At 37.3% G+C, this 25,410-nt stretch overlaps 2 protein-coding genes, 1 long non-coding RNA gene and 1 pseudogene across 4 annotated transcripts; 1 reads left to right on the forward strand and 3 right to left on the reverse strand.

Annotated features, from left to right (window-relative positions):
• Positions 1-285: 285 nt before the first annotated feature.
• Positions 286-1,317, reverse strand: LOC102806625 (histamine H2 receptor-like). Its single transcript, XM_006816335.2, has one exon. It carries the CDS (start codon positions 1,315-1,317, stop codon positions 286-288), a length of 1,032 nt encoding a protein of 343 aa, XP_006816398.2.
• A 3,913-nt stretch (positions 1,318-5,230) lies between these two features.
• On the reverse strand, positions 5,231-5,637 carry LOC144356622 (uncharacterized). Its single transcript, XR_013421471.2, has 2 exons — positions 5,434-5,637; positions 5,231-5,272 (listed from the first exon to the last, which is right to left on the reverse strand). It is a non-coding gene; the product is annotated as an uncharacterized LOC144356622 (long non-coding RNA).
• Positions 5,638-7,029: 1,392 nt separating this feature from the next.
• LOC144344842 (uncharacterized) lies at positions 7,030-20,088 on the reverse strand (annotated as a pseudogene). Its single transcript, XR_014928967.1, has 6 exons — positions 20,003-20,088; positions 19,710-19,850; positions 18,320-18,444; positions 18,132-18,162; positions 8,288-8,315; positions 7,030-7,714 (listed from the first exon to the last, which is right to left on the reverse strand). The product of XR_014928967.1 is annotated as an uncharacterized LOC144344842 (transcript).
• An 837-nt stretch (positions 20,089-20,925) lies between these two features.
• LOC100369558 (uncharacterized) lies at positions 20,926-23,327 on the forward strand. Its single transcript, XM_002731794.4, has 2 exons — positions 20,926-20,997; positions 22,248-23,327. Exons 1-2 carry the CDS (start codon positions 20,926-20,928, stop codon positions 23,193-23,195), a joined length of 1,020 nt encoding a protein of 339 aa, XP_002731840.2. The 3' UTR covers positions 23,196-23,327.
• Positions 23,328-25,410: the final 2,083 nt, after the last annotated feature.

The following is a 25,410-nucleotide window of genomic DNA, read 5'->3' on the forward strand; positions in this document are numbered from 1 at the left end:
GTAAGATACTGTTAAACATGGAATTAAATAACTGTTTCACGAGCATCATATTTTACATGTAAGCAGCTTGGATTCACGTAACTGGTTTGTGGACACCATTTCTGACGTGACGCTTAGACTTGCGTTGTCGCACGATCTGTTGTTTGTCATTCGGGTAAGTACAATGAAACACGGCTCACATAACTGTTTCATGAATGTCATTTGTGTCTTGCTAGTATCACGGATTAACTAGACTGTTTCGCGGACACCATTCGCAGATTGTGAATGCCATGGATTTACGTTGTATCACGGTCTTCTAGTAACCGTGGTTGTATTGACATTTGTATCCATATGCTGCAATGACTGAACTTCTCGCTTGCGAAACACATACTTCTTACAAGCTACGCGAAATGGTTTGTCGAAGGCGTAAATGAACGGACACAGGGTAGAAAATGAATAAGATAATTGCGTTGTCCAAAATAACGCATTTCCATGGCTACCGTTCGGATACAATACGCTGAGCACAATTACAACAAAAACCGGAGTCCAGAAAATTATCCAGGTTGTAAGAATAACGAAAAGTGTAATTGCAACGTTGACTTCACGTTTTGACAAAGCCACTGGTCTAGTCGACTGTGACGCCTCGGTGCATGCCCCGGCCGTTTCTAAGGTTAACGCACGGATATGACGACGTTTTTCTCGCACTAGACACGCGATGCGGATATTAGTGAAAAGTACAATACACACTCCCGTAATGAAGAAAACTGTTGGCACAATAACCACTACGAGCGCCGGTTTATATCCTTCACAACCGGGTACTGAGTTGAAAAAACCCTCTCCTTTTGCCACGGCGACTACAGAAACCGTTAAGAAGATAACGATTGGCAGTAGCCAGATAGCGGTGATGGCTACTCCAACACGCTTACTTGTGACTAAAGAGGTATAGATGAGCGGGTAAAATATGTGGACATATTTATGTAAACTCAAAAGAGCGGTGCTTCCGATGACGCTTAGAGTAAGCATGACAGAGACTCCAGTCGACAACTGACACAACCACGGTGCTGGCCGGTGAACATATAACACGATATCTTTAGGCACGGCAACTACTCCGACCAGCAATCCCAGTATACTCAGATTTAACAGAAGCATGTAATGATTTTGTTGACGTAATGTACGATCAATTAAAATGACAATTGCTGTTACTGCGTTGACGATGATTGTCGTTGTACACACAATTGTGAGGAATATAATCGTCACGTTTGTTATAACGTTCTGTTTATCGATGATGACATCTTGTAAAGTAGTGTTCCAAAACGGTGGTGTGGGATGGTGTGCCATTGAATAGGTGATTATGTTCTGTGCCCTGCTTCTCTCTCACAGTTTCAATATTCTCCCGTACGCATGCTCCCTTCGTAAAGTGACGTCCCTGTGAGTATCAACTTAACAGCGCCCTCAGTCCAATCATTGGGTTCGTGAACAGTCTACGCAATACGGAGTACGCGCCATTTAAGACATCACTGGTTGGTTTATTCATTATTATACATAGCTACATATATATGCCTTATTTTCCTGTCAAATACAACGATGGAAGGGGGTATATTTCTCCTCACTGAGTGTGACAAATCAGACCCACACCATTGTGATTTTTTTGAGTACTTGATGTAAGACGGCTCAAATTACTTGATATATGATTCCGCTTTGAAAAATGTAGTCCCTAATATTGGCTGAGTATACGTATCCCAGATACCTTTATATCTTATGAACCTTGCTACATATACAAACCAGTATCCTGAACATTTTGTTATTTACTCGACTGGAGTCTTTTGACAAATACAAATTTCACCAACGTTCCAGCAGAAAGCTCGTGATCACATGACTATGGTGATGTTGCCGGCACAAACTTCGTGGTGAGTATTGCTACAGCAGATTTCGATGAGCGCCCCGAAACCGGTCTTACTCACATAACCTACCTATAATGCAACGCGGTAATGACGTCACTGTAAAAGCCCCCCCCCCCCCCCCCACCGAGCATCCTGCATCCGTTCCATGATTAAAATGATATGCGTTTTGTGTTCTTGCCATACGTCAAATGTGTGTATTTTATTTTGAGGAAATAACAAACTTCTTTAACTCGCATTTATGATTTTCGTATCAAAATTCATCACGAAAACATGTGACTTTTACAGCACTTTTTTACTTTTTGGGGGTATAAATTATAGGTATACAACTTGAACACCGTAAACTAGTGTCACTCTAATTGTTGATTGCAACTTTTAATAATTATGTTTAAATATGAATATTTCTGAACGATATTAATTTCAAAATTATGGCCCATTAGAAAAAGTCGTTTAACATTAACTTTGGACTCATAAAGCGACAATAGATTCGTATTGACACGTCAAATACTCCATTAGATTAATTAATTAATTAGTTAATTTTATACCAAGTAACTTTATTTACAGTATACTATATAATTTTTAAATATTTTTTAAAGGATCAATGATATCACATTATATAATAACATTGGAGAATAAAAGAAAAGTCTTGGTAAATGGTCTGACGTTGTCAATATTGATGAATGACGATGTAAAGAAACGAAAAAATGCACACAAGACCGATGGCAACATAAATGTTGGATCAATATAACTGCCGGCAAGGCTCACCCGTCTCTTTTGACGTTACGGGGGTGTGAATCGTTAAGGTCTTTACCATTCTATAATGTGAGGCAGCGTACGTCATGATAGCAGATTTGATGTGAACCAAACAAAACAAAACAATCGACTGCTATACAATAAATAACAATAGCATGGGAGAACGATGATAACAAATTTAATTAAGTATTTGGAACGCGGTAATTGGTAGAACTTCAAAACGGGACTACTCAGTGGTGTGATTTTCAATAGGTTTATCAGGGGAAAATCTCTTCTCTCTGGGGTTCTCCACACTTGTCAGGGGGGAATCTCGTCTCGTCTCTCTATCTCGTCCCCTTGAGGTACGGGATCGGGAAAGTCACTTTAACTGTACAGTCAAATAAGGCACACACAACGAAATACGTTTCAGCTCTCGTCTTAGTCGGTCAATCGAGCACTCTATAAGACACAGCGCCCTGGGGAAAAAAATCCCCAAGACTCTCGCAAGGCTGACCCAAGACTAGCCCAAGACTGGACTCTCTCAAGGCTCGCCCCTGGACTCTCTCGGACTGCGTCTGTCGTGGAGTATTCGCCCAGACCAACTCAAACTCTCTTTATTCATTTTCAAAACTCTAACCAATTACAAAGCAGTAAAAAGACTCTAAGGCGTAAACTTCAATCATAAAGCCAATCAAACTAAGTACTGAATACGTCATATCTTTTGATTAATCGTTCACTACATTAATAACTATGGATGTCAGAATAGCGACGGTATCTTGTAATTAGTTCCAAATCACTGAGCCAAGTTCCGTCCAAAACTTCAAATAGGCCTACACGATGACAGACATAACACAGCAATTCGCTAATAATCAGTTAATTAAGTCGGTCAACAGATACGCAAAAACAAATTCATGACAGGTTTATCAATCGATGATGATCGTTAATCGGTAAAGAATAATAACGGCATTGATTACCCACTTTCTGGGATAAAGGTTTGTGTTCAGTGAATGTCAGTAATTTAACCCAACTCTGTTTCACTCATTTGCCATCTCAGTTCTTCACACAATTTCCTTGATCACCGCGACGACGGAACTTCATCAAAACAGTATATTCTCATATGTTTGTTAGGTAGCAGTGGGCCAATCATTCGTTTGAAACAGTGAATAGATACAATACCTGTGAACTAAAGTCATTTTTGCACTTGGTTTCGGTATCGGTCTTGGGACTGGTGGTTATGAACTTGTCTCTACGTAATCTGTTGCCAAGTGGCTGCCGGATAATATCCTGATGCAGATCCAATACGTTTTTTTTGCGGTCGCATAACTATAAAGTGCCGTCATACGTGGTTGATATTGTTTTAATTAACGTGGAGTTGGTTTTTCAAAATATGTATTTCTTGCACGCTGTTCAAAATGGTTTATCGAAAGTATAAATAAATGGGGAGACGGTGCAAAAGGAGTGAGATAACTGAAATACCCAAAACCGCAAGTCACTGTCGACTATGTTCAAGTCGACTACATCTAGAATAACAACACTGAAATGGGAGTATAGCACGTGATCCACGCCAACATTGTCAAAATCGTCGTAGTGGTGACGTTAATTTCTCGCCTTGTAAGCACTGGAGGCGGTGCAGACGCTTCTCCGATGAGCAAGGCATGGATACGTCGTCGCTGGTTGTACACCAAACAAGTAATACGAAGAGTTGAGACAAAAATTGCAAAGAAGCCGATGAAATAAACAACAAGTGGAACGATGGCAACGGTAGGTCTATCTTCAAATCCTCTGCAACCCGGTACTGGGCTTGAGTCCACACTGTGCGAAAAGAACGCAACAATGGCAACACAAACTGGCGCTACCCAAATGGCAACGATGGCGAGAATGATACTCCTCCTAGACACCTACCTTTGGTAAACGAATGGTCTGAAAATATGTCCGCACAAGGGATGGGCTCAACAGAGTCCGCGCAAGCCCGTACCCATCAACTATCCATGGCAGGCTATTACCAAGATTCTCCGATAAAAATATATAGAAAGTTCCAAATAATTGTGGAATCCTTTATATACTATCACACATGATTGTACTTTATCTTTTGGTCGTAAAAGACACTCAGACGAAAACACATTATTTCTAATGTGGGGGTGGGGTGGTAGAAACCGCGAACACGTTGTTTATAAAAGCGAATTGTCTACAAGGACCAAACCTATCGAGGGAAAATCTAACGAAGACACAGATTAAATCATGCGCTGAACAACCAGTATTAAAGAAATAGGAATGCGACGCGTTGGCGAACAATATTAGGAAAGTTTAATCCTAAATCTCTCCATAAGAATGGTGGTCCGTCGTAAAGTATCGATTGCATGTGAATCACTTTGCACACGTAGTCGATTGTATTGTAAATGCTATGATGCGGGCGAGTTGAAAAGAGCCAAATGCTTGCATCACTGTCAATGATCGGTGTTCCATTGGTATGTTATGGCCAACAAAATGGGAATGAAACTGTCTTTTTTGCCTCTTTATATATTATATTGTCCATATTTGGACATTGCATTGCGATAGTGTCACAATGAGTGAGCAGTAGATGGTGAGACCGACTGGACAAGAACGCATAAAATTACACCCGGTTTTAATGTATGAGAGATCTTTTATTGATCAACCATTCAATTCTGTAAATGACAATAAACAAAAAACTATTTTCAGTAAAAAATACATCACAACAATCTCATTTCCTTACTCAGTATTATTTGTATTAACTCAATTCACATGTCTAAATTTGTCTCAGCAAAATGACTAATGACATTAAAATTACTAATAAATTTTAACTCACTACTGTGACCGGATATAATTACAGTTTAGACGTCTCTGGTTAGCATTTGAGTAGTATCACAGGTTAGCAGCGTTAACTATCGTCACAGGTTAGCAGCGTTGACTGTCGTCACAGATTAGCAGTGTTGACTATCATCACAGGTTAGCAGTGTTGACTATCGTCACAGGTTAGCAGTGTTGACTATCGTCACAGGTTAGCAGCGTAGAAAGGTTATTGATCCTATAATATAATACTATTTTCTTATTTTCTAAATACCAGAAACTCAACTATCAACACCTCAACATAAACATTTCTAATTATGCATCACAAACTAGTAAACTTGCTGAATTAACTATGCAAAAGTTTGTTGCTTCAACAATAAATCACCCTAGCGTATTCTAAGCGTATTCTGTAGTAAACATCATCCTTTAAAACTCTGAAAATTACATGTACAACGCAACTGATCAACAAATATAACATCATCATTACTCATTATACAGTCTCAGTAACCGTCCGGCAAATCATAAACGCATGACATGTCTTTCAACGTTCAAATTTTCACGCTAATATTGGAAATGGCATGTCCACATCAGAAAAACAACAACAATCATCTACAATGTATATGCCAAAAAACTCACCCAATACAGCATCGTATATATGGAAAATGTTTCTATAAACTGGTGATTTCTATGACTTTCAAAGCGACATCGTTCGCTACATCAGTGCGAGCTGCCATTTTGAATCTATATTTTGATTCTTTTGGCGCTCAAGGGCGCCCTCAATGTTCAGGAGTTAAGTTTAGCTCGAAACAGTAGATTTTATGTGCGAGGGCGTTACCGCCCGCGCAGTGATTTGACTTTTTTAATTCTTTGTGGTTGGTCATTTGGCGATATATAACATCGTTTTATCTATACACGTTCTCGATATCGTGGCAGAGAATATAACTACCAGTGTACTATTCTTAGACCCGATATCTGCGTTTATTTAAATTTGTTTATTATTGTTGAAAAGGTGTTCATTTCCAGATATATAATATTGTTCATTCTAACATGAAGTTGTCAAAGTTTCAGGAATTTAGTATTGGGTTAAGGACAGCATTGACTATTTTGAATAATTTGATTGTAGATAAGTTGGTGTAATGAAACCCAAATTGATACAATATAGCAATTAAAATTTCTATTTCAAGTAGAATTCAATGTTTGGTGTCAAAAGTTACTCTTTTATCTATTTGTTATTAGCTTTATATTCTACAACGTTGATTATAATTGTGATATTTCAATTGATAATGCGGAATCGGATAGTCTACTACAGGTACTACAAAACAGAGCGAGTCGTATTATTTCAGGATTGAAGATGAATGCTCTTAGAAAGGACCTGTTAGGTGAACTTACATTTCTATCATGTGATTCCCATATTTGTATGTGTTAACTGCTCATTGACATGGAATTGTCAGCAAGCTTTGTTTGATCAACATATGCCATACATCTCATCTCACATGATAATTATGCATGCGAGACATTTAACTTCAACTTCAGCTCATTTGTAAGTTACAGGAATGTGAACAAACGTAATTACGGCCACACTAAAAGCATGAACAGAAATATGGAGGTTCAACTATTAGTATTCGAATTCAAATTTTATTTACGTAAATACAGGTAGCTTACTCACTTACTTACTTACTTACTTGTAACATGGGACAAATTATGTACCGGCCATATTATATAACAGTGATTGTTATGAGTTTATTTAGAAAGCCCACTATTTTTTCTCTGCCCTCGACTATTTGACTAGGTTTTCTATGAAACCGTGATAATACATGAATCATCATCAACAGTTTGGCATACAATTGTTATTATATTCATAATATTTTATAAATCGAGAAAAAAAGGAACAATGAAATATGAACACTTTTTCTCGGGTGTTGACTTTACGCTGATTTACATTATGTTAAAAGTTAAAATCGAAGATGACGATGTAGGTATCTACGGGCTGTTAAACACAATTACTATGTCGGGAAATCTGAATAACAACAAGTTACGACTTGTAAAAAGATTTATTTCGCTTTTAGAGCACTTTGCCTGGCGTTCGAGTTATAGGTGCTAGTAAAATGATGATACGTGTTCAGTACGTCATGATCGAATGCGTTGTCCTCTTCCGGCTTGATCAGAAGTGAATAAACTGCATTAAGAACTTGCTCCATAGTTCCTGCAGCGGACCACGCGTCATTAGACAAGAACCCAAGGCAGACTTGTCCACAACTTTGGCTTACATTGAGGTGATAGATCGAAGTTAAAAAATATATCTGCCAATAGAAAGAATTAGAAAGTAGAATTATTACTGTCAAAGTTATGCGATAGAGATATCGTTCTTGCATAGTAAACGAGTTTGAGTGAAATAACGTCCCGGGAATTCGGATTTACCAAATTAGTGAAGGTGCTCAGATTTTCATAGTTTCGGTGGTTATGTTTTTCTATCGATAGTTTTCAGCTAGGTTTTTTTTCAAAAAGATGTCTCTCAAATGTTTGTATGTGCGATGTAATAACTATTATTATTACCCCCCGGCCTCAAGCATGAGACAGTCAACGTTATCATCAAGTTGTCACATGACAAATGTTTTGCCATCGGATGTGTTACTGTTCTTTATCGGGATATTATAACAATTATTAGCCATGGCTACGGCTAATATTAAGAATTATCGTTCCCCGGGCGGCTATTACTGGCCGATTCGAACAGGAAATTGAAAGACGATAATTCTTGATATCAGCCTCAAACGGGTCCCAATAACTATATAATAACAGTTGCCTTTCTGTATTGTTTCCTGCTTGATTTTGTTTGCAAATTTACTCTCTGTGAAGATTAAATTATGTATACTAACCACCGGAGGTTCCATCGGATAGTTTTCCCTGAATGAGGAGTTAAGAAATAAATAGCATTGTAAAAATATCTAACATATTGACGTGAACGTTTATCAACAGAGGGTTATTTGACGTGGAATAGCTCATATACTCAAGTTGTCCTCGGGGCACACCGTACCTGTGATGTTATGACACAATTAAGACTATTTAATTATGACATTATGATCTCACTATATATATCATATTTCTCTTGTATTAGAATACATTTCTAAATGAAATTAAATTATACGTATCTCGCATGTGTACTGGAAGTCTTTGCTGTGGGATTACTTCTGGTTATGTGAAATTCCTGGTTTGAGTTTTGTGTTGTGCACCGAAAAATTAGTCTCACCCCAAGAAACATTCGATGCTAGATCAATGGAGGTATATTATGCCACGAGGACTCGACTTCAAGTAGAAGAGTATACAATTCTGGTATATTTACAATTGTGGTGTTAATAAAAAGTTCAATTTCTCGGGTATTGGATTTGCTATTTTGTGGCCCTTATAATGAGACTTGTATATGCCCCTCATCCACCCATAATTTCTGCTCAATGTATTATTATGCACTGTATTTTATCGTATCGTATCGTATTGCACTTTATTGTATTGTGTTGTATTGTGATTTTTGATTTACGGGTATGTAAAACGAAATTACATTAACGGATGTAACTGATAACTTTTCCAATGAAATCCTTAGCACCCCGTTGGCAGGCCAGTCACACTGGTTCTCACCACAAGAGGTTACGATCCCCCCTGCCAAATGCTAAGTACAACTGAAACTAATATCTACATATTTACATGAAAAATTGTCCACCTGTGCGGATCTATTTGTGCAGGAGTTTTACGACCGTATGCCCTTACTGACGTCAACCGAACTTGTTATGTGGGAAGTTGGCACCCAAGGCTCACAGGTGCTACACCTTGCCCAAGGGTGACCTGGAGGTAGTTGCGGCAAAGGGTAACCTCATTCTCCCGAGTACAAAAACTCCGCAACCGGATGCAATTTTAACGTCGTACCCAGGACATAAAAAATATGTTTTAAAGCTGAAAACCGACACTACTAAGCCATGAGGCCAAACCTGTAACAAACCGGGAGCGCTGAAAAGCACCGCGTTCACCCGCGCGATCAGTGTGTTGAGGAAAATGACAAGCCAAGAGGGTGGCAAATCAGTGTTTGTGTGTGTAGACTGATATCCACCATGAGAACAAAATCCTCTGACACGACTAATATCACGAAACCAGGGAGTACCACAACAATTACCAAAGCGGATAAAAGAAGACTAGATAAGACTCAATAGGGCAAAAGCCCTAAACAGCGAAGTGGACAAGTAAAACCTAGGTTTACAGATGAATTTGAAGTGCATCATTCTGAATATCACATAACACACCGTCCACTGCCCAAAATGTTTCGAATTTAGGTAGCTGATTTTTAAAACGGTGGTATTCATATTCCGTTTTGATCCTCAAAATAAGTCTCGTTTTGAAAATTTCTAGAGAATCACTGACACCTTTTTGTTGCCTCTTGTTTCGACGACTGGTGTGAATTGCAGCTTTCACCATGCTCGTTAATAGGCAAAACATTTGTTGTGCCTGTCGGGAAAGAAAACCCTTAGAACGACGCGGTGGCAGAATGTTACCTTCCGACTTTTCGAGGTTGATTTTCGCATTTGACGCGCGTTCATAAATACGCAACCATGCAGCAAGTGATTCGAATTCTTGTTTATGTGTGATAAAAAATTCTATATCATCAGCATAAGCTGTAAGTTTACAGTGTTCATTATTGAGATGCGGTATTGTTAAACCTTTAATATTTCCATCATTTCTGATTTTATGGAGCAGTGGCTCAATGGCAATAACATAAAGGGCTGTGGACAATGAGCAACCTTGCCTAATACCACGTGACAGCATGACGGGAGGGGTGAGAGCACTATTTATACGGATAAGGGACTGAGCATTTGAATATATAAGATGAATGTAAGAAATAAACTTGTCACCAAACCCAAAAGCATGAAGTGTGTTGAAAAGACAAGCGTGATTTACTCTGTCAAATGCTTTTTCTTGATCTAGAGCCACGATGCCGAGGGGAGAGTTAGTCATATTAGCACAGTCAATGCTGTCACGTAATAGACTGATGTTGTCATGGATATGCCTGTTTGGAATACTACAAGTTTGATCTGGGTGAATTATGGAACCAATGATCCCGCGCAGACGTATTGCTAGTGTTTTAGTGAAGATCTTATAATCACTGCAAAGAAGACTCACAGGTCGCCAGTGTTTTAGTTGTGTAATATCACCTTTCTTTGGGAGTAGGGTAACAACTGCTCTAGAGCAAGAAAGTGGAAACACATTTCCTTCAGTGGCTTTACTGAACACGTCACAGAGGTCTTTCCCAATAAGATTCCAAAATTTTTGATAAAACTCGTTCGGAATCCCGTCAATGCCGGGAGTTCGCCCATGCGCAAGTTGCTTTACGGTGTTAGTAAGTTCGCCATACGTAATAGGCTCATCAAGGTCATCGCGGTCGGTATTACTCAGCTTTGGCAGGCCCTCAAGGATGGTATTCTGTGCATCTATATCAATATTATCTGTAGTATACAACTTAGTGTAAAAGTTGCGTACTATTTTGCGGATTTCAGCTTGATTTTGTGTGAGACTGTTGTCATGACGCCTGAGCTGAAAAATAGCTTTTTTGTTTCCATTCTTTTTCTCTATTTGGAAAAAGAAAGTATTACACACATCATTTTCATTTAGAAAATGGTGCCGCGCTCGTGTGATGAGACCTTTATTCTCGTGTTGAACCATGTTTGAAAGGAGTCTTTTTTTTTCTATGTATGATTTGTGGGCGGCGAATTCTGGGTGATACCGCGCTCCATAGCTCGGATGTCCCTTTCCAATGTTTGTTTTGCTTGTTTGTGTTTATATTGCTTGAATGCGCAATGCTGTTGAGTAATTAATTTTATTTTATTCTTTCCCACGTCCCACCAAGTTTGAATATGTGAATAGTTTTCACGACAAAGTTGCCATTCCAGCCAGAAATCCGTAATTTCTTTAACATATTCATCATCCTGTAAAATTTGTGTGTTCATACACCATACAGGACTTTTATTTTTACCATTGTTAATTGTTATTGATATACTAACAAGAGAGTGATCAGAATAAGCCAACGCCCCGTTACTAATTTCAACAGACTTGATTTTCCCACGCATACACTTGCTAATGTACATTCTGTCCAGGCGAACAAGTGTACCACTACGCCCCCAAGTAAAATTAACAGCATTCCCATGGTGGTGACGCCACGTATCAATTAGTTTGTGACGACGAATAACTGAAGTAAGGAGGTTAGCAGTACGCATGTCAGGCTCCCGTCCCCTATTGCGATCCATGTCAGGATCGGTTGTACAATTAAAATCTCCTCCCATAATCAGTGGGTCGTTATTTAAAGTAGGGATAAATTGTTTTATTTTATTAAAGCATTCCATTCGTTCCGCGCCATTTATGGGTGCATATACATTTATAATGTGTACAGGATTATTGTTTAATTCTACGTGTGTGTGCATGCAGGACATAGCCTGGCATGATTTCACATTGTGATAAAATGTGTACAGCTGTTGTTGGAGGAAACAATATAGCCACACATGCGCGGTTAGCAGTGCCATGAGAAAAAATGCCCGTTCCGCGCCATACTAGCTTCCATATGTTTTCGTCGGACGCAAGAGTATGTGTTTCTTGTAATAAGTAAAAATTGCAGGGGTGATCACGCTTAATATAGTTAAAAACACTGAATCTTTTAAGTGAGTCGCGACATCCATTAACATTGTATGTTGCCCCAGAAATTGAACCCTCCATTATATGGTTTTGGTTTAAAAATCAGCTATAAATTTGCCAGTCCTTATTTGTTTTTTAACCTTTTTAATAAGCCTGTTCATGCGTATTTTCTCAGAAGCGTTTAGTTTCTGAGTGTTACGATAATTGATAAAATGCCACACCAACACTTTGAGATTTGGACAGAACTCAAAACATCTGTCAATAAACTTGCGGGAATGTCGTGTCGACAATAAAAAATCATTTAATTTTGCATTTGATATACTCTCCTCACTACTCATGATACCAATAGACACATTTGAAATGACAGATTCACTGTCACTTTCATCACTGGCAGTTTGGCAATCATCATTATTTTCTCTCGATGTACTTTGAGAATCAAAAAGGTCTTGGGATTGTTCATTCACATCACTGATGTCTACTGGCATTTCTGACAATGGTGAATAACTAGGGGAGTTGTCTGTAAAATCAAGGGAGGGCGTTGGTGGGAAAGAAGACAAATCAGTACTTTTTGGCTGGGGTACTGGTTTGAGTACAGTCACCTCTGCATACACATGTGGGGGTTGAGTGGATGGCAGCGGTGAGGGGGATGAAGTGGATGGGTGTTCATTGGCAGTTGAAGGAGGGGATCGTACCCTCTCTTCATCGTTTGGTTGTTGTTCAATGTCACATACTATATTGCTTAGCGTACCATCACTTCGTTTTTTAATATTTGGTTTGATTATATTGCTATCTGTTGAGATGTCATTGTTATGACCTTCTCGGATCACTGGGGATTTTGATCGCGCACGTTTTTTGGTTGAAAGATTAACCATTTCAACATTATCTGTTATATCATTTTCATCAGTATCTATGTGGTTTTCATTACTTGTATTAACAATTTGATCACTATTGTTTTTATCAACTTCAACACTGGTCACATTTTGTTTATCGGTGAGATCTGTTTGCAAAGAGGGATCAGTTGTACCATTCACTTTATGAGTTTCATTAACACCTTGAACACCTGTAGAAATTCTTTGGGAGCCTTCATTGTTTTCCCCCATCACCATTTGCGTAACAATGCTTTGAGAATTTGGACATGATTTTCGTGTATGTCCTTTCATTTTACACTCAAAACAAACCAGTTCATCAGTTGAAACATAAATATTAAATATCTGACCCTGATAAGTGATTGGGGCTGAGCTCCAGAAGGAGTACCTACACTTTATGCAAATTTTTTAAAATTATGCTAATTTATTCATGACGTAGCAGTTTCTGTGCTCATGAATATTCATTAATTTGTGGCTCAATACATTTTAAAAGGGGCGATATATTATTTTTGGGGGAAGAGTTAGAAAGGGGGATTAGCAATCCTTAGGGGGTCAATACAAAAGAAGGGGCCCATTTGGAGAGCAGCCATGCTCTTCGTGTCTGTTGTTGCACGCGACCTACAGCTGTCAACTGTGTTCGTTCTTCGACTGTGTTCGTTCTTCGACGACTTCGGCTGGCTTCCACGTGGGGTAGTATTCTTGTGTTCTGTTTTCCTGACTTCAGTTTTTGAATCCGCTGTTTATGTTTTTAACGTCTTTCATGTCTTTTGTAGGAGTGTCCAATCCGTGATTCGAACTTGCGATCTTTTAGTTCCCAGCGCATTGTCTTGTCCACTGTACCACGAGTGTCTTCACACAGGAGTTAGGATTTAAGCCCTATTCATAGGAGCACTGTCTTCACTAGCATTCAAAAATCTAACTAAACATACTGGATCGAACCAGCGATCGCTCACATTGCTGTCATAGTACAAATCAACTGAGCTATGTGGGTGGTCATGCAAATTAAATAATTTGTTGTCATATTTAGCTTTATTGCCAAATGGTGTTTGCGAGAAAAAGATGGGCAGGCAAGGGAATTGAACCCAGGTCCTCCTGATCACTATGTAGAGAACTGACCCACAAGACCACAATGGATTAACTGAATGTGTTTGCATTTGATAAGACTATATAGTGTGTATATATATAGAAATACAACATATTTCTATTATTGAGTTACAATTGTCCAAAAAATTGCCAATTTTGTGTTTTTACTTGTGTAAACTACATGCATGCCATAACCCGTTAGTGTACATCTTGCCAATTGGGTGTTTGCCATTTGCGTTGCCCATACCTGACCCGACCCTAACCCTAATGTCAAGACACGTTCCTGTTAATAATTCCGTTGCCCATACCTGACCCGACCCTAACCCTAATGCCAAGACACGTTCCTGTTTATAATTGCTCAATAATGATACTCTGTTGTGCACTGTCTGCGGGTACTGTAAAATGACTAATTTTCATTGGGTGTAATTTTCACTGATTTACAATTTCAGGCATATTAAGTGGGTTTTAAATTCACGGTTTCGTCATTTAGATAATGTGTTCTATGCTAAATTGTACATATTCACTGTGTTTTAATTTAGCGCATTTTCCAGTCAGCGAAATAAGCTAAATTAAAACCCAGTGAATAATTACCCCATTTACAGTAAGTTGCATTGATGTCAACTGATTAAACAAGTCGCATTTAAGTAATTTCCACTATTAACAAGTGGTTAAATTGTGACAATAAATGTGTGGACAAATATTTGAGATTATTTTTGGTGTAGACAACTCTCGTTTAATTATTTTACACCATTACAAGTTGTTAAATTGAGAGAATAAATGTCTCAACAAATATTAAATACTTAGTTTGATGTAAACAATTCACGTTTGATTAATTCCCACAATTACAGGTTGTTAAATTGAAAGAATAAATGTGCGGACAAATATTTTAGACTTATTTTGGTGTAGACAGCTCTCGTTTAATTATTTTACACAATTCCAAGTTGTTAAATTGAGAGAATAAATGTATGGACAAATATTTTAGACTTATTTTGGTGTAGACAGCTCTCGTTTAATTATTTTACACCATTACAAGTTGTTAAATTGAGAGAATAAGTGTGCGAACAAATATTTAGACTTATTTTGGTGTAGACAGCTCTCATTTGATTAATTCCCACAATTACAAGTTGTTAAATTGAGAGAATAAATGTACGGACAAATATTTTAGACTTATTTTGGTGTAGACAGCTATCGTTTAATTATTTTACACCATTACAAGTTGTTAAATTGAGAGAATAAATGTGCGGACAAATATTTTAGACTTATTTTGGTGTAGACAACTCTCGTTTAATTATTTTACACCATTACAAGTTGTTAACGTGAGAGAATAAATGTATGGACAAATATTTTAGACTTATTTTGGTGTAGACAGCTCTCGTTTAATTATTTTACACCATTACAAGTTGTTAAATTAAGAGAATAAATGTGCGGACAAATATTTTAGACTTATTTTGGTGTAGACAGCTCTCGTTTAATTATTTTACACCATTACAAGTTGTTAAATTGAGAGAATAAATGTGCGGACAAATATTTTAGACTTATTTTGGTGTAGACAACTCTCGTTTAATTATTTTACACCATTACAAGTTGTTAAATTGAGAGAATAAATGTATGGACAAGTATTTGAAACTTATTTTGGTGTAGACAACTCTCATTTGATTAATTCCAACAATTACAAGTTCTTAAATTGACAGAATGAATGTATGGACAAATATTGACCATTATATTTGTGAGTAAATACCTGTTGTTTAATTAATTTCCACCTCTACAAGGTTGAGAGAATAAATGTGTCGACAAATATTTGATACTTATTTAGGTGTAAGAACTCAAGTTTGACCAACTTCCACCATTGCAAGTTGTTAAAATAATGAAATAAATATACTGGTATCATTGGATATTTGATTTAATTGTGAAACTTTCTAACAAAATGTTAACTGCTGGCTTCGAACCCTCAATCAACAATTCCGCAGACACGGTATAAATTCCACAACACCACAGAAGATATTCGTCTGTTGCCTGAATTGTTTTCGTAATATAGGGAACGCCATCGACACTTTAACAAAACTTACCTTGACTTGGGTCTTGCTCATCTCATGTCACAATCTGGAAACTGTTGAACAAATTGCGCGTCGTCCAGTTTAAGACGTTAGTTATTTTATTATTTATTCATTCAGTTTTGTATGGTGGAGTTTTGTGAGGTTTATTATTTTTTTGCGACGTTCTTTGTTTACTTGTTTACGGTTTGAAAGATTTCAGTTTATTTGATTTACGTTTTTACGGTAGCTCTGAGCGGGACTCGAACCCACTGTCTTTTCAAGCTGATTTTGTTTTATTTTGATGGCACGCTTGTGTACCACGCCACGACGTTTGTCGTTAAGTGGTGTTCATTTTTCTAACTACTCCAGTGTTCCGATGAGTTGAACGAAAAAGCCAAAACGATTGCTGGTTTCTGATTGCTTCGGTTCTGGTGAGTGTGTATCTAGTGTGATTCGAACCCATGTCGTTTGTATTGGGCGTTTTTTTATTTTCCATGTTAGCTACGCCGTAATATGCAACCACTTCCCCGTTTTATTGTGATTTTGAGTGTTTAATGATGTCTTCCTCACCCGTCACGCCATGACCCAGTTTCAACCACACGGCCATTTTGCAACACAGTTCGTGACCCTCGGCGTCACCCGACTGACTATATGAGCGTTCTGTTCAACTGTTAAGCTAGGATTTATTACCGTTATTATCATTATATTGTCACGTGATTTGTTTTACCTTATGTGTAATGTCTTAAGTATCTTTATTGTAATTTGTATATACCAATTCGTATATACCGAGGAAACGACCCTGATTGAAGGTCATGTATTTTATGACGTCACCAATTCGTGTGTAGGTACTGCTTCTAGATCTGTGCCCTGACATCTTTCAAGTGAACATAAACCTGACGTCGAAATGATTTGACGTGTTTCAGAGACGGTCTCTTACATTCCAGCGGAATCGCTAGTACCGCACTCGTCACACGTCCATAACTTGAAAGAATAGAAGTAATACACTCATCAGGTAAAAATGGGGGGACATTTGACAAAACAATTTTAGTGGAGGGGCGTACAAGTGGTTCAACTGAAATATGTAAGTCACCAATATCGAGACCCGAAATAACAACCGTTTCAACCCATGTAACGTGTGTAAGAAAAACAACAACAGAACGGTTCATCCTGGATGCCGCTATGATGTTATTTGCCCCAACAATATCACAAACGGCTTCTACATATGTTTCAACAGGAATGCCGTCAATATTCTCACACCTTATGGCATGGTTCCTGGTGAGTTTTACATTTGGTGACGATGAAGGCCTCTTCTCAGCGGCCGCCATATTGGTCGCCGGAATCTTACCACCGTCGAGGCAGAAAACGCCTCCAAAAACCACAATAATAACAAAAAACAACAAATATAAATTACTCACGTAAAGGGTAGACACACTATATACAACTGTGTAAAAACACGGGCGCACAACGAACGCAAAAAACGCAAAACAGGCAGAAAATCGGGGAGCGCTGAAAAGCACCGCGTTCACCCGATTGTATTGTATTGTATTGTTTTATTGGCCAAAAGCGATCAACTGATTTTTCGGTAAATTTTAATATTGATGTCATCTGATGTCATTTTGTGTATTATTGGCCTCTTATTCCATAACACCTGGGACACTTAGATTGTTACAGACGATAAAAAAAGATGGGTACCACTTTTGATTTCGTTTCTTCACTAGGCTCTTTAATTTCAACTTAGAAAGTCGGCGTTTAGACTCTCAGTTTTATCTCCCTTGCCGCCTCATTGCTGCTTTTCGAGATAATAAAACAGTTATAGTCCTTGGTTCCCGGTCAATATGCAGATTACACGTATCGTCCCATAATAGCAGCAAATTCGTCATGGCAGTTTTAGATACTATAGTACAATGTCTATTCTAATCATATTCATAATTGTAAGTATGAACATTTTGATCCACACTAAGGACACATGCATCTTTGACAAACAACGGTGGTGCAGAACCGTACTGTATTATTCCGTTACCCAATTAGATGTATGATGTGTTCATAGTTATTCAGTGAACTTTATAAAAGGATACGGCAATGTAATCTGTATTTTAAAAGTCCCTCCTGTAAAGTAAAACAAACTACATTAAGATATATCAACAAGACACTTTGTATGTTAGATTCAGTTGTATAACAATACGCTTCACGTAAAATAATGACTTTCAAGATCTTATTACAATGTCTTTCAATTGATTGGTTTTCAGTCAGAACCAGATCATACCTTCATATAAGGATCATGCAGGTCCTTTGAATTCTGCATTCCATACATGCAAATTGTCATCCGGTAGATAGACAGTTATGCCAAAAGGTGGTGACCTTTGTACTGCGGTCAACTCTTTCTTCAATCTGTAAAACAATTGTGTAACAAATTGTGTAACAAATCTGTAAAACAATTGTCATATGATTTAGCTCTGAAGCAGTTACTATGCCTACATTTAACTATGTATACACAATCGACGGGTTTCACATAGCCACACCCCATACACCCATGTGCGGTTTAGTCTGTAATCTACATAATTGGTATACCATTTCCCTAATAAATGCCGTGTCACCCAACAAATGGGCAGTGAGGTGTCAGTGACCTTTCATCATCATAGTCAGGGAATCGGTGGAAAGATGAAAGAGCCCAGCAAATGTAAAAGAAAATGCAATTTACAGTTTTATTATATCACTTTTCATTCACTAGATATTCAACTTTTCATCAGTTTATGTAGTCCACCATCTTGATTTTTCAGCAAAAGATTGTGGGTGATGGTATGACATCATATCCACTGTTGTGAGAAATTGAGAAAATATTTCATCTATAACTTCAAAGTTGAACTTGAAGTTGACTTTTTCCTTTAATTCCGTAAGCTATCATTCCTTTTATATACCCGGAGCCGCGGACTTGACCATGGCATATTGGTCGCAACTGACTATTATTGAAATCATTATATGTTGTATTAGCCATTCACTAACTAATTGTGATTATCCAAAATGTTTTACAAATGTCATTTAAAATGTATGTATAGTTGACGTATGTTATTTTACACCGAATTTTAAAAGTGTTAAAGCGGTTGTAATATTCTTATACATGATGTGACTCATTTCTTGGCCACACTCACTTCGTGACGTTGGGGGCAGTATACGGAAAATGGAATAATAAACCGCCTCGCCCATACACCCATGGAGGCTGCTTAACTGACGGTGAATTCCACTTCGTGCTCGCACTAGGGGATTCACTGTCAGTTAACAAGCCAATGTAACCTCGGCAACGGCGGCATATAGAGTGGAAATCTATCCCTGTAACGCAATTAATACATTATGTTAAAAATGAGTGGTGCCTTATTTTCTAAAGCTTGACTTTTTTTTTAAATTACGCAAGTAGGCTGGAAAATCATTTTTTTTATGATTGGTCAGTTATACTCATTTTAATGTTACAAACATTTTGAAGTATTTACTTTGTTTACCTCATTTACTTTGTTTAGTACGCACAGTACTATCGGCACGACAACCCCATTTCATTCTTTTTCGAATTGAAATTACGTGATTATTGTTACATGTTTTTTATAAACGTTTAGTGTAATACTGTACTATAATAACGACACAAATACAAGTCATTATATACTTACCTACTGGCTAACTGCTTTTTAAAATTCATATCGACACAGATCGGGTCGTAATATTGAGAGAACCTGTCTCATATGCGAAGACACGCCAGAATATATCGATCGTCAACTGAACCTTCTGCGTGGCGCTACACTGTTCGTGACCTTTATGTAGATACAAGGTTTCGTCTTTTGTTTACAAAGAACCATGTTAAACTCTAGCACAGTGTTAGAATGCATTGACCGTGACTTTCCAGGGTATTCCAGTGACGTAATATAATATAATAATAATAATAATAAATATGAAACAATCTTACGCAAATCTCTTTCTGACACTCCAGCATATCACGCCCGCATAATTTGGCTGCGTACTTATCGCGATCGACCCATCCTGAAATGCGAAGACCACAATAATATCATACTCACGTTTAGCAGGTTTATGTTTATACAACAATCGCTTGTAATACTGAGAATAGACTAGAAAATACGGAGAACAAAAACAATGTCTGCAAAACGAAACTCACAATTGCCGTCACGTGAAGTTACTCACCAGTTCTAAAGAAGCCTGCTATAATTAGAAAGGGGGATTTTCATGACGCCGTGACCTGATCACTATTATCGTTTATCAGTAAATATTCCTACCGTGGTCCAGGCTGATAACCTGCTCAGAGAATAGATGCTATAATTAAAAAGGGGATTTTCATGACGCCGTGGCCTGATCACTAATATCGTTTATCAGTAAATATTCCTACTGTGGTCCAGGCTGATAACCTGCTCAGAGAATAGATGCTATAATTAAAAAGGAGATTTTCATGACGCTTGGGTCTGATCACTAATATCGTTTATCAGTAAATATTCCTACTGTGGTCCAGGCTGATAACCTGCTCAGAGAATAGATGCTATAATTAAAAAGGAGATTTTCATGACGCTTGGGTCTGATCACTAATATCGTTTATCAGTAAATATTCCTACTGTGGTCCAGGCTGATAACCTGCTCAGAGAATAGATGCTATAATTAAAAAGGGGATTTTCATGACGCCTGGGTCTGATCACTAATATCACTTATAAGTAAATATCCATATCGTGGGCTAGGCTGATAACCTTCGACTCACTCGGCCAGCCCAAACTTAATCGTACGCACAATAATAATGTATGTATCAAGAGCCCGGGAGTAAATCGGCTGGGAAATTCCCCCCAATAGGTGAAATGCAGGGCTACAACAAACTGACTGAAGATAACCATGTCGAATAACACGTTTCAGCTATTTGTAAAAGGACTTCAGGGTAAAACATCTGTGATTGCCATTCATAAGGTATGTTTCATGGTTTCCCTGCATGTTCACCATGGTATCTATACCCACGAGTGTTGATATCAATCAGTGCTACTCGTATTATGCTATAACATCCAATGTGTCCCTTCTGCTGAAAGTATTTGACTTTGATGTAAATGTTCGTTACGGGCAAATATCATCACAGACTACTATTGAGTACAGACTGCCATTCTGTTGTGTTAATCTGTGACAGAACGTCAAGTGATTGTCACTTTATATAAGACATTTACACATTTTACAGTGAGTCACAGAAAGCTGTTCCTTAGTTTTTAAACATAGTTATGACAATTTGTAAATACCGATCATCAGCTTTCATTCAAATGTTTTATTATGATTGGCTCGAGAGCTCCACATTGTCTGCATGCACAATGTGTGCACAATTGGTCAAGTAACATAGCAACTGTGATCGTCCACTCAAAATTATGGGCTTGTCGATTGGATGACGTTGAACTGACTCGTTAATATTGATAAGAGCTCCCGATGACATCACCATGTCTTTTCTGGATTCGTCAATATGAATTTTACTAGTTATGATTAATAAAAAATATATATTTATGAAACGTTTATAACATCCCTAGCCTGCTTTTCAATATAAATGATATGAAATGTTCAACATTATATAATGTTCGTTTTGCACCAAGGTGTACACGGGCTGTGGAGAACATGGACAGTTTAGCTCTTAGTTTCGCTGCAGTTCGTTTTTCTGTCGTTGATTGGTTATTTTGTCCATCATAGTGTGATTTCACGATCTTAATAAAAATAGATCTAACGTAATAGTACCGGAATTGGAAGATAATTCTTCACATTATTATATACAACAGCGTGTATAGAGATTATGGCCGCTCTTGAGACAGGGTCACAATCGATTAGATTTGTTGATAGATTAAATCCGGTTGCCATGGAGACACAATTTTTGTTTTGCGTTTCTCGAAAGTATTAGTAGTTACCCCATGCCAAAGAACAATCTTCGATTTTTAGAGAAATATGGGCCCGGTTGGCATGGAAACAAAATGTGTTTGTTTGTTAGCAAGATAACTCAACAGTATTGTACTAATTTAGGTGGTCTGGATTCGGTTACCATGGAGACATGATTGTGCTATGTGTTCGACCACGTGCAGAGTCTTATTTATTTATTTTATTATTTATTTTTAATTGCTTTCATTTTTCCACTTTTAATTTAATATATTATGTTTTAGAATCTTTGGAATAACAAGTTAATTTTCCGTTAACAGGATGCAAAAGTGGACGACCTTTTGAGAAAGATTAGTGAACTGAATAGTATTCCAGTTGAAGTACAGCGAGTTTTGTATGCCGGTAAACAGCTCGAGTACGGAAAGGGCAAACGACTGACTGACTATAACATTGAAAACAACTCTAACTTGTTCGTCGTTTTGCGTCTAAAGGGCGGGTCTGAGGATGAACCAAAGGAGCTTGATGATAGTGTAGAGCTGACAGATGCGCCCGATATGATTACATGGGATAATGATCCCGACAACAAGAGAGCGAAGATGCCTTGTGGCCATGCCATCGGGCCCGAGTCGCTAACAGCCTATTGTAGAAGCTTACTAACTGCTGGTAAATTTATATTTCGCTGCCTATACATAAGTCCTGATAGCGTGTACTGTGGTAAAGAGTGGGCATATGTAGACATCCGGCGACTAGCAGTGCTTACACCCAGCGAAAAAGAAGAGTTCGAGACCAAGATATCCAGCAATTACCTTCGAAGAGCTCAGGGCATTCAAGAATGTTCAAAGTGCAAATCCCTATGCGAGAGAGAAGATGTGAAGAATCGACGCGTGGTGTGCGTTTTATGTGGTGCAAAGGGAATCAAGTTTGAATTCTGTTGGTATTGCTTGCATGAATGGAAGGATGTCTCCAGTCTCGTTGTCTGTGGCAACAGCAGCTGCAGTGGTGAAGACCCACGTTTAAAGATTCTTCGCGAATGCCCCAAGAAATGCATTGTTGGCGTAACACAATGTCCATCTCGTCGTGCCTGCCCAAGCTGTGGAATGTTGATTGAGCACGAGACGGCATGTAAGCATATGGTGTGCCCATGTGGCCAGAAGTTCTGCTTCATCTGTTTGACGAAACCTAATTCAAGTGGTAGTTATCAGTGTGGTACCTACAATAGTAAATGCAGTGTTGCTGAAATCCAAACCAAAGTTCCCGGCATGCAGTAGTATCGTACACAATAATATACACAAAATTTAATATTTATGGATTATTTTGTTTGTAGATTGTTTGTTTTTTTCTGGAAATTTCTAATATTGTAAGAATCAAAAAACACATTTGTTAACACTATGACCAAATCACTAAGTGTCCAGTTATATACTAAACGATTTTCTAATTATGATATGTGTTGCCGCCCTATTTTTCCGATGTCATCGTTCACAATTTGTATTGTGAACATACCATATAACTTGATTATTGTTTAAACTATATTATCAATTGTGCATAAGTGAACAATTTTACATTATTTGTGTAGTGTAAACGAAGGGTAAGGTATAGTAAGCAGAAGCTTGAAGCTTTTGGCGACGTTGTTGTCAACGTTGTTGTTGACTTTTGAATTGTGGACGCGATAACTTCAAATTTATATTATTTGTATTAACAAAGGTGTAAGAGTAAGCAAGTTCAATATTGGTCCCCTTTTCATCATAATTAATGACGTATGGAGTAATTATTTTTTCAGTTAAAACATAATTGTTGTGAAAAGTTATTCAATCCCCCTAATCTGTATCAGGATTTAACCAGAAAATGAATGTTGTTTTGAAATCCTTTAGAATTTTACATTGTTGTGTGATTACGTATACATTATCGCTTATTGGTACCAGTGCCATCTTAAGTTCATTATAGAAAAATGCCTTTGTTTTTACTCTAGTTAATATTTGACGTTTGTGTGAAGTCACTGTATGGCAATTAGATCTGTTCAATGTTTATTTACACTTTTGTCAACATGTGCTTAACAGTCTATACTGTAGCTGCAGTGTTTAAAACCTTTACACTTGTCCTTTATATGTATTAGTAATGTCATCGATTTGTAGATTAATAATTTAATACTATAAGTTGGCATATATAGTAGTTGTAATTATTTTTCACTGAGCAGCATTTTCTAATTTGCATATACTATACTATGTTAACTTTGTTCAACTATATATGTCATTTCATTTCCAATGTCTGACTAAGTATGTTCATTATTAGAAAATGCCTTTGTTATTTATACTTTAGTTAACATTTGACCTTTGTGAGAAGTCATTGTATGGCAATTAGATCTGGTCAAGATATATATTCAAATATAGTTGTCAACAATTGCTTGACAGTTTTACTGTGAGCTAGGCATTGATTGTTTTACCTTGAGCTTGATACTGTTGTCAGTACAAACACATTCTTTTAGTTTACTTAGTTTGTTAAACATTACAAGATACTATTCTACTGTGAGCAGTTGTACTCAGTACTCGTCCTCATTGTTCAGTGAGGGATACAAACTAAGTGCAAGTTTTCCAAATTTGCTACTGTAAATGTACAATAAGATATAGTTCACATAATATTATTATACTATAAGTTGCTATAAAGCATATAATTATATAAGTGTCATTTTAATATTATCATTATTTAGAATGCCTTGATTAAGAAAAAAAGTTTTAGACTAAAACGTGAACAAAAGTCACAGCTTCAGCAGTAAATAAATAATAGGAAGTATTTCCGCATATGGAATTAGATGTTGTTACCCATAAAGTTGATAATTTTATGGTCTAAATAATGCCCAAAATTGACAGACAAATCAAAGAGAAATATCTTCAGATGTAATGCAATTAATATTACTAAACCACTTTCACCTGTATCAAAATAATAATAATATTGTATGTACTGATTGGTTAGATGTTATAAACGGACTCCCTGGTGCTGGTTTACAAAACATTGAACTTACACGTTATCAAAATGATATTATACAAGTATTACATACTCCAGCATTTGTAAACCACATTCTTACCAAATTGAAAACTCATGAATGCAGGAGAATTTAAACACCATGTTTATGTAAATGGGATTCATTTATAATCCAGATGTTTTCGGGTAACAACAGTTTTAATAGTGCAGCATGGTTACAGAACTATTTAATCCTTTTTTGAAAAATGATTCCCATGACGTTCTTGTGAATAATGTTGACATATTAGAACAATATGGCGTAAACATCAATAATATGCCAGTACAAACTTTACAAAGTATATCTATGGGTATCTATAATAACACATAGAGATCAGATTGTTAGTCTGTTTACTGTTTTACAACTTCCTATCACATATTATAGTTATAGTGAACCAGTTTCTATTTCGCAAGGTTTTTACGATTATTTTAGTGAAGAAACAAGACGTGAACATTCGTGTAGTCATTGCAAAG

The sequence above is a fragment of the Saccoglossus kowalevskii genome, chromosome 3 (genome assembly GCF_978046115.1).
Source record: "Saccoglossus kowalevskii chromosome 3, keSacKowa6.1, whole genome shotgun sequence".
NCBI lineage: Eukaryota > Metazoa > Hemichordata > Enteropneusta > Harrimaniidae > Saccoglossus > Saccoglossus kowalevskii.

Coding starts and splice junctions, on each gene's coding strand:
- LOC100369558 (XM_002731794.4), top strand. CDS start 20,926: ATGTCGAATAACACGTTTCAGCTATTTGTAAAAGGACTTCAGGGTAAA. Junction 20,998..22,247: donor CTGTGATTGCCATTCATAAG/GTATGTTTCATG, acceptor TTCCGTTAACAG/GATGCAAAAGTGGACGACCT.
- LOC102806625 (XM_006816335.2), bottom strand. CDS start 1,317: ATGGCACACCATCCCACACCACCGTTTTGGAACACTACTTTACAAGAT.